Source organism: Schistocerca piceifrons, chromosome 3, assembly GCF_021461385.2.
Source record: "Schistocerca piceifrons isolate TAMUIC-IGC-003096 chromosome 3, iqSchPice1.1, whole genome shotgun sequence".
Lineage (NCBI taxonomy): Eukaryota > Metazoa > Arthropoda > Insecta > Orthoptera > Acrididae > Schistocerca > Schistocerca piceifrons.
This window is the reverse complement of record NC_060140.1, coordinates 22,269,866-22,289,268: the sequence shown is the minus strand read 5'-3', so window position 1 is coordinate 22,289,268 and position 19,403 is coordinate 22,269,866. Positions and strand designations below refer to the sequence as shown.

The 19,403-nt window shown below is 45.3% G+C and overlaps 1 protein-coding gene across 1 annotated transcript in view; it reads right to left on the bottom strand.

The window, feature by feature from the left end:
* LOC124788041 (pre-mRNA-splicing factor ATP-dependent RNA helicase PRP16) overlaps positions 1-19,403 on the bottom strand; it is a 190,143-nt gene that overhangs the window by 10,165 nt on the left and 160,575 nt on the right. Inside the window, exons 18-19 of the mRNA XM_047255099.1 lie at positions 18,798-18,958; positions 18,556-18,710 (exon numbers count right to left, since the gene is read on the bottom strand). Coding sequence (XP_047111055.1) covers positions 18,556-18,710; positions 18,798-18,958 — 316 coding nt within the window. The remainder of the gene's footprint in view (positions 1-18,555; positions 18,711-18,797; positions 18,959-19,403) is intronic.

Sequence of the window (19,403 nt, the reverse complement as noted above, 5' to 3'; positions counted from 1 at the left end):
AGATAGTGAAGGGAGACGAAAATTTAATAGTCATGGGTGACTGGAACTCGACAGCAGGAAAAGGAAGAGAAGGAAACGTAGTAGGTGAATATGGAATGGGAGTAAGGAATGAAAGAGGAAGGCGCCTGGTAGAATTTTACACAGAGCATAACTTAATAGTAGTTAACACTTGGTTCAAGAATCATGAAAGAAGTGTGTATACATGGAAGAAGCCTGGAGATACTGGAAGGTATCATATAGATTATATAATGGTAAGACAGAGATTCAGGAATCAGGTTTTAAATTGTAAGACATTTCCAGGGGCAGATGTGGACTCTGACCACAACCTATTGGTTATGAACTGTAGATTAAAACTGAAGAAACTGCAAGAAGGTGGTAAATTGAGGAGATGGGACCTGGATAAACTGAAAGAACCAGAGGTTGTAGAGAGCTTCAGGGAGAGCATTAGGGCACAATTGACAAGAACAGGAGAAAGAAATACAGTAGAAGAAGAATGGGTAGCTTTGAGAGAAGAAATAGTGAAGGTAGCAGAGGATCGACATCTACATTTACACTTCGCAAGCCACCCAATGGTGTGGCGGAGGAAACTTTACGTGCCACTGTCATTACCTCCCTTTCCGGTTCCAGTCGCATATGGTTCGCGGGAAGAACGACTGCCGGAAAGCCTCCCTGCATGCTCAAATCTCTCTAATTTTACATTCGTGATGTCCTTGGGAGGTATAAGTAGGGGGAAGCAATATATTCGATACCTCATCCAGAAATGCACCCTCTCCAAACCTGGACAGCAAGCTACACCGCGATGTAGAGAGCCTCTCTTGCAGAGTTTGCCACTTGAGTTTGCTAAACATCACCGTAATGCTATCAAGCTTACCAAATAACCCTGTGATGAAATGCGCCGCTCTCCTTTGGATCTTCTCTATCTCCTCTGTCAACCCGACCTGGTACGGATCCCACACTGATGAGCAATACTCAGGTATAGGTCGAACGAGTGTTTTGTAAGCCACCTCCTTTGTTGATGACTACATTTTCTAAGGACTCTCCCAATGAATCTCAACCTGGCACCCACCTTACCAACAATTCCACTTCAAATCGTTCCGCACGCATACTCCCACATATTTTACAGAAGTAACTGCTACCAGCGTTTGTTCTGCTGTCATAGAATCATACAATAAAGGATCCTTCTTTCTATGTATTCGCAATACATTACATTTGCCTATGTTAAGGGTCAGTTGCCACTCCCTGCACCAAGTGCCTATCCGTTGCAGATCTTCCTGCATTTCGCTGCATTTTTCTAATGCTGCAACTTCTCTGAATACAACAGCATCATCCACGAAAAGCCGCATGGAATTCTGACACTATCTACTAGGTCATTTATATATATTGTGAAAAGCAATGGTCCCATAACACTCCCCTGTGGCACACCAGAGGTTACTTTAATGTCTGTAGATGTCTCTCCATTGAGAACAACAAGCTGTGCTCTGTTTGCTAAAAACTCTTCAATCCAGCCACACAGCTGGTCTGATGTTCCGTAGGCTCTTACTTTGTTTATCAGGCGACAGTGCGAAACTGTATCGAACGCTTTCCGGAGGTCAATGAAAATGGCATCTACCTGGGAGCCTGTATCTAATATTTTCTGGGTCTCATGAACAAATAAAGCGAGTTGGGTCTCACATGATCACTGTTTCCGGAATCCATGTTGATTCCTACAAAGTAGATTCCGGGTTTCCAGAAATGACATAATACGTGAGCAAAAACCATGTTCTAAAATTCTACAACAGATCGATGTCAGAGATATACATCTATAGATTTGCGCATCTGCTCGACGACCCTTCTTGAAGACTGGGTCTACCTGTGCTCTTTCCGAATCATTTGGAACCTTCAGTTCCTCTAGAGACTTGCGGTACATGGCTCTAAGAAGGGGGACAAGTTCTTTCGCGTACTCTTTGTGTAGAATCGAATTGGTATCCCATCAGGTCCAGTGGACTTTCCTCTGTTGAGTGATTTCAGTTGCTTTTCTATTCCTTGGACACTTATTTCGATGTCAGCCATTTTTTCGTTTGTGTGAGGATTTAGAGAAGGAACTGCAGTGCGGTCTTCCTCTGTGAAACAGCTTTGGAAAAAGGTGTTTAGTATTTCAGCTTTACGCGTGTCATCCTCTGTTTCAATGCCATCATCATCCCAGAGTGTCTGGATATGCTGTTTCAAGCCACTTACTGATTTAACATAAGACCAGAACTTCCTAGGATTTTTTGTCAAGTCGGTACATAGAATTTTACTTTTGAATTCACTGAACGCTTCACGCATAGCCCTCCTTACACTAACTTTGGCATCGTTTAGCTTCTGTTTGTCTGAGAGGTTTTGGCTGCATTTAAACTTGCAGTGAAGCTACCTTTGCTTTCGCAGTAGTTCCCTAACTTTGTTGTTGAACCACGGTGGGTTTTTCCCGTCCCTCACAGTTTTACTCAGCATGTACCTGTATAAAACGCATTTTACGACTGCCTTGAACTTTTTCCATAAACACTCAACATTGTCAGTGTCGGAACATAAATTTTGTTTTAATCTGTTAGGCAGTCTGAAATCTGCCTTCTATTACTCTTGCTAAACAGATAAACCTTCCTCCCTTTTTTTTATATTCCTATTTACTTCCATATTCAGGGATGCTGCAACGGCCTTATGATCACCGATTCCCTGTTCTGCGCTTACAGAATCGAAAAGTTTGGGTTTGTTTGTTATCAGTAGGCCCAAGATGTTATCTCCATGAGTCATTCTCTGTTTAATTGCTTGAGGTAATTTTCGGATAGTGCACTCAGTATAATGTTACTCGATGCTCTGTCCCTACCACCCGTCCTAAACATCTGAGTGTCCCAGTCTATATCTGGTAAATTGAAATCTCCACCTAAGACTATAACATGCTGAGAAACTTTATGTGAAATGTATTCCAGATTTTCTCTCAGTAGTAGTAGTAGAGGGGCTTGTGGGCGCACGACAGCAAGGTCTTCAGCGCCCGTTCAGTATCATAGTGAAACGGGTGTCAAGAAAAAAAACTCAGAACATTGACATAAAACAGAACATAAAACACGGGGAACAATCATTGAAAAATATGTGCTCACCCACACCAAAGTGTGGGATGAAGCAGGGCGTCAGCAGTAAAACATGGACAACACAGGAAGAAAATGGTAGAGGGAGCTAAAACAATGTAGCAGATGGAAGTGGCTGGCTGACCACAAGGAAAAAAGGGAGGAGTCAGCCACTCTGCAACACACTAAAACCTCCAGCCTAAAAGTTTAGGCCAGAGTCCAGACACATCACAAAACTTAAAAACCCTAGACACACACGTCTCATCGTTAGCTAAAACACAAGGCAGATCCCCATCAACCTGTGCTTCTGCCCGTGCATCACGGTATAAAATGCAGTCTGTTAAAATGTGCTGGACAGAGATGTGCACACCACAAGCATCACAAAACGGAGGATCCTCCCACCGTAATAAATAGCTATGCGTCAGAGGACAGTGCCCGATCCGAAGACGTGTGAAGGCCACCTCTTCCCGCCTGAGCAACCGGCAGGAGGAATGCCACGGCCGAGTGGTTGACTTTACCAACCACAGTTTATTGGCCGTCACCGCCAGCCATTCGTCCTCCCACAACTCCATGCACTTCCTGTGGAGTGCAGCGATGACTGACTGCAAGGGGATAGGACACTGGACCACATCCTGCTCTCTGCAGGCCTCCTTGGCAGCCTGATCAGCCTGTTCATTGCCCCATATGCTGACATGACCAGGCACCCAGCAGAAGGATACCTCTTTACCCCACTGTTGGAGCAAGTACAGTTGGTCATGTATCAGCTGGACCATCTCCTCAGTCGGGTATAGGTTCTGCAGTGATTGTAAGGCACTAAGAGAATCTGAGCAGAGAAGAAATCGATCGCCCCGAACACGATGCATCTGCTCCAGTGCCTTCAGGATCGCGTGGAGCTCCGCTGCGAAAACGGTATATTCAGCAGGGAGGCGAATCCAGGTAACATGATCAGGGAACACCACAGAACAGCCAAGGAAAGTCTCCTGTTTGGAACCATCAGTATAAACGACAGTGAAACCGTAATGCACATCTAAAATGTTAAAAAACAGAGATTGGAACGTAAAATCTGGTGTGCCATCTTTCTTAAAATTAGTCAAATCTAAAATAAGTTTGGGTCTCCGGAGGAGCCAAGGTGGAGATCTGCTCCAACCGCGACGTAAAACACGAAGACCAGCCATAGACATCGCACCGAGGCAATCCTGTGCGCGAATCCCATAGGGCTGCGTCGCACGTTGCCGGTTATGAAACAATCGTGCCAGAGGAGGCTGAGCAATGGTATGGTATGCAGGTGTGTATGGTGTGGACAAAGTTTTATATGCCTGGCGCACTGTAAGTAGCCGTCGCCACATATGAAGTGGCGGTTCACCAGCCTCTGCACAGAGGCTTGGTATGAGGCTAGTTCGGAATGCCCCAGTGGCCAACCGAAGCCCTTCATGGTGCACAAAGTCCAACAACTTTAAGTAAGAAGGCCTTGCAGACCCATACACCATGCACCCATAATCAAGCCGAGATCGCACAAACGCCCTGTAAAACTGGAGCAGACAAGTCCTGTCAGCTCCCCATGTACTGTGGCTAAGACATTTTAAAATACTTAAAGCCTTAAGTGACCGCCATTTCAGGTCTTTAAGATGAGGTAACCACGTGAGCTTCCAGTCAAAAATGAGCCCCAGAAATCTCACCGTGTCTTTAAAAGTAAGAATAGTGTCCCTCATCCTCAACTCAGGAAAGGTTAAAATCGAACGAGAACGGTTAAAAAGAACACATACAGACTTCTCGGTGGAAAACTTAAAACCACTCTTCTGCGCCCAGTCATCCAAACGCCTGATCGTAAGTTGCAACTGACGAGTTGTCGTTGCAAGGCTTGAAGAAGAGCAAAACAAAGAGAAATCATCCACAAACAAAGAACACTGGACAGGACTTTTCACTATGGACGTAATGCTATTAATAGTGATGGCAAAGAGAGTCACACTTAAAACGCTACCCTGAGGGACACCGTTCTCCTGCGCAAAGCGATCAGACAGGACATCACCAATTCGGTATCTACAATATCGTGGCGAGAGGAAAGACTGAATAAAAAGAGGAAGACAACCACGAAAACCCCATTCGTGAAGCTGCTCCAGGATGAGACGCCTCCAAGTGGTATCGTAGGCCTTCTCGATGTCGAAAAATACACCTAGAAGATGATGACGGCGTAGGAAAGCTTGTTGTATTGCCGCCTCCAGGAGGGCAAGGTTATCGAAGGTGGAACGAAACAACCTGAACCCACACTGAAAGCGACTAAGGAGTTGCCGGGATTCCAACATCCAGACAAGGTGGCGGTTGACCATCCGCTCCAAGGTCTTCCCTATGCAACTAGTGAGGGCAACACTACGGTAGCTACTTGGGCTCGTGCGGTCTTTCCCAGGTTTTAAAAAAGGGATTAAAACTGCCTCACGCCACGTGTCAGGAAAGTGACTTGACGCCCAAATGGCATTAAAAAGTGCGAGGAGGATTTCTCTGTTGCGCATTGTGAGGTGCCATAGCATACTGTAATGGATTCTGTCGTGACCAGGGGATGTGTCACGAGCTCCAGACAATGCAGGAATCCAGCTCCCACAGAGAAAATGGGCAGTTGTAAATTTCATGAGAAGTGGACTGGAAGTCCAGACTACATCTCTCAGCAACGGCTCTATGGCGCTGGAGACCTGGATCCTGACTGGTTGTTGCAGTAACTGTGGCAAAATACGCTGCCATAGTCTGGGCAATGTCTCGCGGATCCGTGTGGGAGTGCCGTTATTCATTACAGCAGCTATGGGGCACCTCCCTCCTCTGCCAGAAATTCTCCTGATGGTCTCCCACACAATGGAACTGTTGGTGGAACGATTAATGGTGTTCAGGAACTGTTGCCATGACCTCTTCTTGCTCTCACGAATAATGCGGTGACATCTTGCCCTTGCCACCTGAAAGGCTGCAAGATTCTCAGCAGTCGGCCGACACTTGAACTGACGCAGAGCAGCACGCCTCATCCTGATTGCAGAGCGGCATTCGGCACTCCACCAAGGCACAGGTGGCCGCTTCCGGTGGCCTGTGGTCTGTGGAATGGATGCTGCAGCGGCGTGGTGGACCGTTTTGGTAATATGATCCACCCACACCTCAACATTCGCACAGTGTTTGAATTGGGCCAACTGTCTATAAAGTGTCCAGTCAGCTCCACTGAGCACCCATCGTGGTGGTCTCTTTTCGGGGCCCAGACCATCTGGCAGGTGAATCCAGATTGGGAAATGATCACTGCCGTGCAAGTCAGCGACCACTTCCCAGTGAGCACTGGGGGCAAGAGCTGGAGAGCAAAGCGAGATATCAATGGCAGAGAACGACCCAGTCGCTGTGCAGAAATGAGTACTCTGTCCTCCATTGAGCACGTAGGCACAGGATGACAGGAGAAGCCTCTCAACTGCTCTACCCCTGGGGCAGGTAATTGCAGAGCCCGAAAGCACATTGTGGGCATTAAAATCACCACAAATAATGAAAGGCTGGGGGAGCTGTGTAAGAAGGTCGGCCGCTTCATGTGGGGGCAAGTACAGGGAACAGACAGTCAATGGGTGACGCACGTGCACAGACACAGCGACGGCCTGTAAAGTCGTCGTAAGTGTGAGAGGCGAGGAGGGGTAGTCCGTCCTGACGAAAATACCTATGCCTCCTCTAGCTCTCTCTCCACGCAGGTCGTCCTTTTTGTGGAGTGTATAGCCTCATATCTCAGGGGAGTATGATGGATGGAAATAAGTCTCCTGGAGACAGAGACACAGTGGTCTACCCTGCGATAGTAGACGAAGTTCCTCCACATGCGTCCTGAACCCTTGCAAGTTCCACTGAAGTATGGGAGCCATCTATGATGGGGGTAGCATCTTCATTCTGGCTCTCCGACGGGGCGGGGAGACTGCAGCAGGTGGAAGGGCTGGCGTGGGGCGAGACGATTTCCCCACACATACATCGGATTCCATCAACTCTGGGGAAGAGTCAGAGGAAGCCTCATGGAAAACCACATCTGCATGGTCAGACAGTTTACTACGGGATTTGACCCACTGTTGCTGCTGTATGGGAGCTTTCTGCGGTTTGGTGGGCTTTGGGGGAGCTGATGTGGGAGTGGTAATGGCTGTACTGGGCTTCGGAACATCCTCAGCTGTTGGAGGCGCCACTGTACCTTTGTCTGCCATTCGAATAGGGGCTACTGGCTCTGAAACACTGGCTGCGTTGCAAGTGCACTGACAGCTGCATGTATTAGTGCCAACACTCACCACCTCTGTCTGCGTGGAGGCATCGACTTTTGGAGTAGGCTTCTGAACCAGGGAGGCAAAAGATGTAGCAAATGTGGGAGGTTGCATCGACTTAAAGATCTTCTTGGCCTCACCATAGGGGATACGCTTAGTTGTTTTTATTTCCTGGACTTTGCGTTCCTCTAAAAATATTCGGCAGTCCCTACTCCAAACAGGGTGGTTCCCAGAGCAATTGATACATTTGGCTGGAGAGGAGCAACCAACTCCCATCATGAGCAGCTTTACCACAGTTGCCACAAGTCGCATCGCCTTTGCATCCTAAGGTGGTATGCCCAACGCTGGCATTTGAGACAGCGCATTGGGGTCGGGAAATAAGGCCTCACACTAAGGCGAAGAAAGCCAGCTTTCACATGTTCAGGAAGTTTCGTGCTACTGAAGGTTAGAATAAAGGAGTCGGATTTGACAAGATTGGCATCAACCCTCCTCATGATATGTTGAACATCAACGATACCTACCGGAGCCCACTCACGTCGCAGTTCTTCCTTGGGAATGTCAACTAGATCCTGGCACGTCACAACACCTTTGCTGTAGTTCAATGTGCTGTGCAATTCAGTGTCTATGGCATACTCTACAAGGCATTTAGCAGACTGAAGTTTAGTCGCTTGCTGGTAAGTGGAAGTTTCCACAAGCAAGGTCCCATTACGTAAGCGCTTCACCGATTTTAAGGAGCCACAGATTCCCTCCAATCCCTTTTGTATATAGAAGGGCGAAACTTTCTCGAAACTACCCTCCTTCCGTTTCACAATGAGAAACACATTCGGATCACCAAAATGCATTCTGTTACCTAAGACTGGACTTGTCAAAGAAGTGCCGGAGTCAGGGGGACTGACTGCACGAGCCCTCTTAGGAGACAGGGTGTTAGAACCTTCCAGCGGCCCACCCTTTCCGCTGGGAGGAAGAAAAGAGGATTTCGAAGGATCCATCTCGGTCCCACGAGCAGCTAGGGAACTACAAGTCCACCTAGACAGAGCCCCGCGTGCCTAGGTAAGCCTTATACAACTGAGGTGCGGCAGGTTCCCCAGAGGTTGCCCACTAACGACTGTTCCACCTCAACAGCCATGCATCTCATCAGCGCGCAGCACACCTTGAGATTGAGGGGTTGTTTATAGAGGTTTATTCCATCCTCGCGATCCGGGCGGTCAAGCCAAGATTCCCACTCCCTGAGAAACACAACATTCCACCGCCGCACCGCACAGTGGTCGTTGAAGTATGCCCAGAGCTTACGGTGACAGAGGACAGGCGGCGTTTACCAGTCCCCAGCTCAGGAACCCCGGGGTCGCCAAGCTCGTACCCAGCAAATGAATGCTGAGCCCCTGGGGACAGATTTTCTCTCAGTTGTTCTACCACTAATGCTGCTGAGTCTGGAGGTCGGTAAAAGGAGCCAATTATTAACCTAGCTCGGTTGCTGAGTATAACCTCCACCCATAATAATTCACAGGAACTATCCACTTGTACTTCACTACAGGATAAACTACTACTAAAAGCGACAAACACACCACCACTGGTTGCATGCAAGCTATCCTTTCTAAACACCGTCTGTGCCTTTGTAAAAATTTCGGCAGAATTTATCTCTGGCTTCAGACAGCTTTCCGTACCTATAAAATTTCAGCTTCGGTGCTTTCTATCAGCGCTTGAAGTTCCGGTACTTTATCAACGCAGCTTTGACAGTTTACAATTACAATACCGATTGCTGCTTGGTCCCCGCATGTCCTGACTTTGCCCCACACCCTTTAAGGCTGTTGCCCTTTCTGTACTTGCCCGAGGCCATCTAACCTACAAAACAGCCCAGTCCACACCACACAACCCCTGCTACCTGTGTAGCCATCTGCTGTGTATAGTGGACTCCTGACCTATCCAGCAGAACCCGAAACCCCACCACCCTATGGCGCAAGTCAAGGAATCTGCAGCCCACATGGTCGCACAACCGTCTCCGTCTCTGATTCAAACCCTCCACTCGGCTCTGTACCACAGGTCCGCAGTCAGTCCTGTTGACGATGCTGCAGATGGTGAGCTCTGCTTTCATCCCGCTAGCAAGACTGGCAGTGTTTACCAAATCAGATAGCCGCCAGAAACCAGACAGGATTTCCTTCGATCCATAGCGACACACATCATTGGTGCCAACATGAGCGACCACCTGCAAATGGGTGCACCCTGTACTCTTCATGGCATCCGGAAGGACCCTTTCCACATCTGGAATGACTCCCCCCAGTATGCACACGGAGTGCACATTGGTTTTCTTCCCCTCTCTTGCTGCCATATCCCTAAGAGGCCCCATTACGCGCCTGACGTTGGAGCTCCCAACTACCAGTAAGCCCACCCTCTGCGACCGCCCAGATCTTGCAGACTGAGGGGCAACCTCTGGAACAGGACAAGCAGCCATGTCCAGCCGAAGATCAGTATCAGCCGGAGACAGAGCCTGAAACCGGTTCGTCAGACAAACTGGAGAGGCCTTCCGTTCAGCCCTCCCCCTGCCACACCTTGAGACATCCTCCCACTCTACCACGGGTGAGGGGTCAGCCTCAATGTGGGCAGTATCCCGGGCAGCCGTAGTCCGATCGGACGATGCGTGGGATGAGCTGGCTGTCCCCGACAAACCCCCATCCGGACCTCCACAGTGATGCCCACTGACAACAGCCTCAATCTGTGTGACCGATCAAGTAGATAAAAAGACGAGGGCTAATAGAAATCCTTGGGTAACAGAAAAGATTTTGAACTTAACTGATGAAAGGAGAAAATACAAAAATGCAGTAAATGAAGCAGGCAAAAAGCAATACAAACATCTCAAAAGTGAGATCGACAGGGAGTGCAAAATGGCTAAGCAGGGATGGTTAGAGGACAAATGTAAGGATGTAGAGGCACATATCACTAGGGGTAAGATAAATACTGCCTACAGGAAAATTAAAGAGATCTCTGAAGAAAAGAGAACCACTTGCATGAATATCAAGAGCTCAGATGGAAATCCAGTAATAAGCAAAGAAGGGAAAGCAGAAAGGTGGAAGGAGTATATAGAGAGTCTATACAAGGGCAATTTTCTTGAGGACAATATTATAGAAATGGAAGAGAATGTAGATGAAGAGGAAATAGGAGATAAGATACTGCGTGAAGAGTGTGACAGAGCACTGAAAGACCTAAGTCGAAACAAGGCCCCAGGAGTAGACAACATTCCATTAGAACTAATGACAGCCTTGGGAGAGCCAGGCCTAACAAAACTCTACCATCTAGTGAGCAAGATGTATGAGAAAGGCGAAATACCCTCAGACTTCAAGAAGAATATAATAATTCCAATCTCAAAGAAAGCAGGTGTTGACAGATGCGAAAATTATCGAACTATCAGTTTAATAAGCCATGGCTGCAAAATACTAACACGAATTCTTTACAGATGAATGGAAAAACTGGTAGAAGACGACCTCGGGAAAGATCAGTTTGGATTTCATAGAAATGTTGGAACATGTGAGGCAATACTGACCCTACAACGTATTTTACAAAATAGATTAATGAAAGGCAAACCTACATTTCTAGCGTTTGTAGACTTAGAGAAAGCTTTTGACAATGTTGACTGGAATACTCTCTTTCAAATTCTGAAGGTGGCAGGGGTAAAATACATGGAGTGAAAGGCTATTTACAATTTGTACAAAAACCAGATGGCTGTTATAAGAGTTGAGTTGCATGAAAGGGAATCAGTGGTTGGGAAGGGAGTGAGACAGGGTTGAAGCCTATCCCCGATGTTATTCAAACTGTATATTGGGCAAGCAGTAAAGGAAACAAAAGAAAAATTCGGAGTAGGTATCAAAATCAATGGAGAAGAAATAAAAACTTTGAGGTTTGCCGATGGCATTATAATTCTGTCAGAGACAGCAAGGCACCTGGAAGAGCAGCTGAATGAAATGGACAGTGTCTTAAAAGGCGGATGTACGATGAACATTAACAGAAGCAAAATGAGGATAATGGAATGTAGTAGAATTAAATCGGGTGATGCTGTGGGAATTAGATTAGGAAATGAGAGGCTTAAAGTAGTAAATGAGTTTTGCTATTTGGGGAGCAAAATAACTGATGATGGTCGAAGTAGAGAGGATATAAAATGTACACTGGCAATGGCACGGAAAGTGTTTCCGAAGAAGAGAAATTTGTTAACATCGAGTATAGATTTAAGTGTCAGGGAGTCATTTCTGAAAGTATTTGTATGGAGTGTAGCCATGTATGGAAGTGAAACATGGACGATAAATAGTTTGGACAACAAGAGAATAGAAGCTTTTGAAATGTGGTGCTACACAAGAATGCTGAAGATTAGATGGGTAGATCATATAACTAATGAGGAGGTATTGAATAGAATTGGAGAGAAGGGAAATTTGTGGCACAACTTGACTAGAAGAAGAGATCGCTTGGCAAGGCATAATCTGAGGCATCACGGGATCACCAATTTAGTATTGGAGTGCAGTGTGGAAGATAAAAATTGTAGAGGGAGACCAAGAGATGAATACACGAAACAGATTCAGAAGGATGTAGGTTACAGTAGGTACTGGGAGATGAAAAAGCTTGCACAGGATAGAGTAGCATGGAGAGCTGCATCAAACCAGTCTCTGGACTGAAGACCACAACAACAACATTATTATTATTATTATTCCACGGTAAACTTTCCACCGTTTGTAAAACAAGGTAAAGATGCAAAATTTTAAAAACAGAAATGAGTAACTTATGCCATCACTGATGTGCTGCAGAATATAGCCTGCTGCAAGACAGTTTATAATGGCATCTCTTGCGTCTTATGTAAATGCATGTTAAACACTCTGGCAGGAAAATGAATAATCTTATGAGATGATAAAGCTTATGAAGTATCAATTTCTGTGGATGACTGTTATTCTAAAAGCTGTGATGAGTGAAGGTTACAGGAAATGTGTCCAAGTACACCACTAATTTGTATAGTATGTTACACAGGTTATGTGTGCAGTGCATTGATGTTAAAAGTGACTGAATTTATTTCAGACTTACAATGACAAAATAATATCAATAGTGAGGAAGTTAGCTCTTGAAGGTAATGTTTCTTGGGGCTTGTGCATTATGATTTGTCAAGATTGGGAATGGGCAATGTAGTTTGACAATCAATGCACACAAATATAGGGAAATTCACTTGCTATCAAAATTCTGAAGATGAGGAAAAAATGCTAGTAAAAGAAAAGGTTATACAGACAAGAAATACTATCCACATTAATGAACAGCACACTGAGATGCATGGAAGAGAACTTCTTATTATAGTACACTTAACAATTGGCACAATGCAGTTATCAACATTTACTTCTTAATGAAAATGTGTGATCAAAGTTAAATAGGTTCAAAGTGAAGCAAAAGTGACCATACTGCTAGTTATTTATAAAATCATTAACATGTTAATATCATGTGACCAGATGGGTAAAAAATCTACTCAACCAAGCAGCAGCAGGAGAACACACACACACACACACACACACACACACACACACACACACACACACACATAAAGGTTCAGGGAATCCGCCAACTTTTGCAGCCAGTCGCACCTTCTTCTGGCAGAAGGGTTGAAGGGGAAGGGAGAGGATAAAGAAGAAGGGACTGGTGAGGTTTAGGAAATGGTAAATGCTATAACTATGTATGTAATAATAGGCTACACACTACAGTACCAGGGCACCAGCTACGCTCTGAATAATCTATCAATGGCATCTGTGCAAGCTGGCCACCAGAGCCTACCTGCGTTTGGCCACATGACTTGTGCATATGGTACAACATCTGCCTACCGGAGCCCTCGCCTTTATGAGCTCAGCGCAGCAGGCACTTGCTCTCATATTGTGTTCATACTAATTGTCAGCAAATGCTTCTATCAGTACCTAGATTGTTTCTGTGTTTATGTCTATGTTCTCAACTGCAGTTTTCTTGTATATGAAAGAAGAATAAACTCTGGTTCATTGTGGTTGTGGTGTTGTTTGTGTCTTGCAGTACAATACAACTAGTGATGCATGTAGTGTCCACTACCAGTTGTTCAGTCCATTTGGTTGTTGCTTCGCTTCTTCTGGCCAAGGAGGCAGTTCTCCAATCTCTCCTTGAGCAGCAGAAGGCTCTTACAGTTGCTACCTCGAACTTGCTGGCCACAATGCCTATAAAAGCCTCCACACTGTCAGTGTACCAGCCGCCCTTTCCGCCTTACAACAATGTGGCTGAAGACTGTGAAACTTATGAGAAGCAGCTCTGGCAACACTTCCTCACTTTTGGTGTCACTGATGCAAACATCTGCAAGGCTTTATTCCTTTCTTGCATTTCTCCCCAGATCTACCAGCCATTTTGCCAGTTAGCCTGCATCACTTTCGTTCAACAACCTGCATAGGTGGTTGTCGAATTATCACTATAAACACACACGTCATTGCAGTGCACACTGGTATCTACTGTAGTCGTAAACAGCCACACCAGCACTACCGGGCATGGGTGGCCGAATTCCATGCCCTCAGTCGCAAATGTCAGTTTCTTACTGATGCTCATCATGTTTCCTATGCTGATTCTATGGTCTGTGACACCATCATTCAGTTGGCTCCTGACAAGGAGGTGTGTCAACATGCAATACAGTACAAGAATCCATCTTTGGTTGAAGTGTTAAAAATTGCTCAATCTTCTGAGGTATCTCGTGCTGTTGGTGATGAGACTGAGGCTTACTGTGACATCACCACAGTGGCTCCTGTTCCTCGTTGTCAGGAATCAGCCAGTTTTCAGGGGGAGGATGATGTGGCAGCCACACAAACACGGCCCCTGCACTGCACTGGACAGCAATGTGCTAAACAACAACCACAGCAATGGCAGCACTCTCTACCCCATTTTGCCCACACTGTTTCGTGAAACAAGACAGGACCGCATGCCCTAAGCAATGGGCAACTTACAACAGTCGGAAAAAAGACATATAGTGTCTGTGCATCATTCCCAGCCCCCTCCAGTAGACTTTGACATTATGATGGAACTGACCAACAGAGCTTGTTTGGTTACATATAGTAATACACAATACTCACAGTAGTGGACCTCACAATATCTGAAGTATAAGACTTTGTGATACAGAATACATTTTTCTCAAAATAAGAAGACCATGTAAGAACGTGGATGTTAAGTGTGCGTTTCCATTGCTTACAGAACATAAACTGTTTACTAAAGTGAGAGTGATGGACAAAGTCCTCAGACTGCGAGGAGATGTGTGTGCAACCATGTATTTACTGGACACACAAACTCAGGTGGATTTGGCATATCCAGCCTTGTCTCCAGTCATTTGACCTTTGGTGAGCTACAACAAGCAGCATATTCCAGTTTTGTAGCAATTTATGGCTCCCACTACATATAGATCTGTGGTTCATTCCTTGACCTTTTTTGTAGTGGATGATGCTGACATTGCGAATTTGTTCTGTCTGGATTCTCTTAAGGCTTTTGGTTTTCCATTCTGGACATAGTCCACTTCATCTGTGACCAGGTCCTTTACCAGCTGTTACATTGTCTATTGTCTGAGTTCTAGTTCCTCTTCACGGATGGGTTAGTTTGTGCCACTAATTTAGTGGCCCATATTATCCACAAAGATACATCAAGACTGCATTTTTTCTATACATGCTTTATTCTAGAGCCTTTGTGTGAGCAAGTGAAATCAGAATTGAATAGGCTGACGTCATGGGAGTCACACAGTTTATCACATTAAGTGAGTTGTCTACCTTCCTTGTGACTATTAAAAAGCCAACTGGTCAGCTTTGTCTCTGTGGTGACTTTAAAGTTTCAGTTAATGCTCAGTCTATCATTGACACCTTCCAATTTGCCCTGTCCAGATGAGGTATTGGTTAAACATGGAGGGGGTCAGTTTTTCTCAAAAATGATTAACCTGAAGCGTTTCTACATGATCTGTTCAATGAGGATTCTAAACGGCTCCTTGTAATCAACACGACCTTTGGGGTGTAACCAATATCAGCACTCCCCGATCGGTATGGCTAGCGCTCTGTTGATTTTCCAGCATTTTTTTTTGGAACAGTTGGTGACACCTGTTTTGGGATGCATCAACTACCTCGATGATATTGTTGTGATGGGCACACCAAAGAAAGAGCATTTACATAACTTCTGCACCTTGTTCACAGTCTTACATACTGCGGGGTTGAAATGCAACTGGGCCAAGTCATACTTTTTTTCATCCATTCTTTGTGTATTTGGGGTTTGAAGTTTCTCAGAATGGTAACAGGCCTTTACGTCATCGTGTCGCCAAAGTCACAGCTCAGACTCACCCTACAAATTTCAAAGAACTCCAAGCACATTCAGGTAAAATTGCTTATTATCCCTGATGTGACTGCATTGGTCCATCCTGCTTTGGGTCATCCCCTGCAAGCATTGCTTCACAAGAACATTCCTCTTCAGTGGATATTGGCCTGTGAGTGTACAGTCACACTTTTGAAATCTAAATTACATTCTGCTGCTTGTTTGGCTACTTTCCATCCTGGTCACTACCTAGTTTTGGCTATGGACACCTCTCTGTATGGACTCAGGGCCATTCTCACACACTGATATGAGGATGGTTCCGAATGTCCGATAATGCAAGTACCAAAAATGCTCAACACCACTCAGCAGCACTACTCCTAAGTTGAAAAGCAAACACTTGCTATCGTCTACACCCTCAAAAATTTTCATGTGTTCTTGTATAGATCTAAGTTCCACCTCATTACAGACCAAAATTCCTTGGTTTCAGTGTTTAATCCTTCTGCTTCATTGCCTGACAAAGCAGCATATTATCTCCAACACTGGGCTTTCTTTCTGTCTCACTAAACCTTTGAAATACATTTTCAGCCTATTGTATGGCATGCCAATGCTGACCCACTGCCTCAGCTTCCATTGCGGCTACATATTTTGATCAGGATGAACTCCTTTGTTTCACTTAGATGTTGAAAGTGCAATGTACAGTGGAAGGGTTTGCTATCAAGGGCTGTTGGATGACAGTGGCTGTCATTGTTGATTTGGTTTTGTGTCAAGTTGTTCACTTTATTCAGCATGGTTGGCTGGCCACGCCTCTGGGTTTTTGGTACTTTGCATAACTATTTTGCCTTAAATCACTGCCTTTGAGTATCTGATGGAGTGCTCTTCATTATAGACGGGCTGTTACCTATGGTTGTGATCCCGGCTGCCCTACAGTGGGACGTACTTCAGCTCCCACATTAGAGACACTGGAGGTCTCGTGTACCAAGTTATAAGACCATTAGGCACCTGTTTTGGTCTGGCATCGGATGACATCATACAACTTGTCGCTGACTGCTCTCAGTGTGCTTCTCAACAGGTGACGTCATATGTAACACACTCTCTGTGGCCCGCTCTGCAGCATCCATGGGATTCATTGTTGATACTTTCTCTATGGTTCTATACATTATCCACAGTCCTTCAATGTCAGCCACAGCTATAATTCAGGCCCCCTCTGAAATTTTTTCTATTGAAGGAGTGCCTTATACACTTTTGACAGATAACGATCCACAGTTTGTGCCTCAGGCCTTCCACGATTTCTACGTCTGTCAAGACATTCGCCACGTGACTACTCCTCATTTTTACCCCCAATCTAACAGCAAAGCAGAACTCATAGAAAGACAATGCCTTGACATGCTTCTCGACTTCCTACAAATGTAGGCCACAGGGGGATTGCAGTCCAGTGGAGACACTCCTTGGTCACCAGGCACATATCCTGAATCTGCTCATGCCCCCACCAATGACTGTCGATGCGGGCTTGTTACGGTTCGCTCCAGGCTCCCCAGTCTACGCCTGGGAAGTCAACTGCCATCTGAAGTGGATCCTGGCAACAGACCACAAGCTGCTGAGGCTGCCGCATCTGTACGGTATGCACTGGTGTGTGGCTGCGTGACGGTGTGAGTCCTCATGCAAAAGCGTGAGACGTGGATCTGCAGCTCTCACATCCACCTCCTCCCTCAGTGCATGTCCTCCTATGGGGGTGGACTCACACTCTTTGTGGATATCACTGCCTCCCGCCTCTCCTCGCCTGTTGCTGAGTCTTCCCAAGATACTTCACTGCCATCTGTAATTCTGTCACTGGTTGGGCCAGCGCCTTTGAGTTCTTGAACACCAGTGTCCCCAGGGCCTCCAGACTGGGCAGCCTGAGCCTTCACTGTCGGCGCAGTTCCACCACATTGAGGAACTGGACAATGCGATGCAATCAGCACCGGTGGCAATGATCCTCTCTTATGGTACTTTGCAGGGGAGCAGCCACTGTGTGTGTACATGGCTGTGTCACTTGCCCCCTCTACTCAGTGTTTCCAACTCAGAATCTCCCTCCAATGCTGCCATCACCTGCCGTGTCCATCACAGAGACCACCAATGATTCAACAGTTACCCCAATGCCCACATGGGCGAAATGGCCTTTCCCAAAGGGGGTTGGGGTGTTATGACACTGTATATAAGACTTTGATAAGAGCTGCAGCATTATGCCATCGGCATGCTACATTTTGAATATTTTGCCACCAGCATCTATGCATTCCAGCCACCAGGGCCTGCCTGCAGTGTACCACATGAGTTGTGCACTCTGCACAGCTCTGCCGCACCATCTATCAGAGCCCTTGCCTTTATAAGCTCAGATCAGTGGCACTTGTTCTCATATTGTGTTCATACTTATTGTCCTGGCATTGTTTGTACATATTCTCAACTATTGTAGGCATGTATGTGGGAGAAGAATAAACTTTGGTTCATTGTGGTCATGAGTTGTTTTTGTCTTACAATACAAGGGAGTTTGGGAAAGTTGCTCAGTGTGTTGGGTCAGGGTAGGCTTACCAGCCGGGATGAGAAGGAAAAGATTTTCTTTCTCATCCTGTCCAGTGAGTCTCCCCTGACCTGGGGTTCTGGGTGGCTTTTCCGAGCTCTCTGCATTTCCTAAAACCTGCTAGTCCTTTTCTTCATCCCTCTCTCTTCCCCCTCGGCCTTTCTGCAAGGAGGAGGAGCCACTGGCTCAGCTTGCAAATTTCCTTAATCTGTACATGTGTGTGTTCTACTGCTGCTGCTTGGTGAGTAGATTGTTTATCTATCCAGTTACAATATATTTCAAAAATTGAAGATCCGTTATTTTCATTGATACATTAACATGTTAAGCTGTGTATACAGAAGACAAGAACAATTACATAACAGGTAAGATTATTTTTACTGAAATGACATACCTTTGCAGTCATAATAAGTTCATGGTAAACTACATAATCTGGTGTAAAACCCATTCCAAATAAGGCTGATGTTGGATGCAAATGGCAAGGCATTCCTGTACGACAATTTACATATTCACCAATGCCTTTAAGTCTTGCTGCCTGGTGGAAATATGCTGGAAATAAATTATTATAACATCTTACTTTCAAATAGAAAATGGAAATATCTAGCTTTCATGATTTTGTTCAACATATTTAATTACCTGAGCAAATGCATTTCCTTATTATATCCCAGTCTGTTCCACAAGAAACAACTTCAATTTTTTGTTGTTCTAATATATCTTTCAGTTGCTGACGAACTTCACGAACTTTACGCATGGCTTTAACGTGTATAAAGTGATCATTGCACCAAGCTGCTGAGTAACTATGAACAAATACAATCAATATTAGAATAACAGACCCAACATACAATTTCTCTTAAAAGTGATATGGTGGTTAACTTTGTATCAGAACAATGTAAAATGATTTAAAACAATCCCTTTGTACATCCACTGCAAATAATCTAAACAATAATTAAATATATTAACCAGAAATTACAATGTTATATGCAAGTATAAGATATGGATTTTTATCATGATATAAACTAACTAACAAAAACAATTTTCCTGGTTACACTTCCCACTTCCTGGTATCAGGATATTACAGTTTCCGTTGTCCTACCACTTCCACTAAATCACTGTACTTTATACTTTCAGTGCCAAGCCCACAGAATTTAAAAGTAATCAAAACTTGACACATCCTAAGAAACAATGGAATGCTGTGCTTAACTTTGAGTATTACCTTTTCCTGTGTTTTTGGCAGTCTTAGGC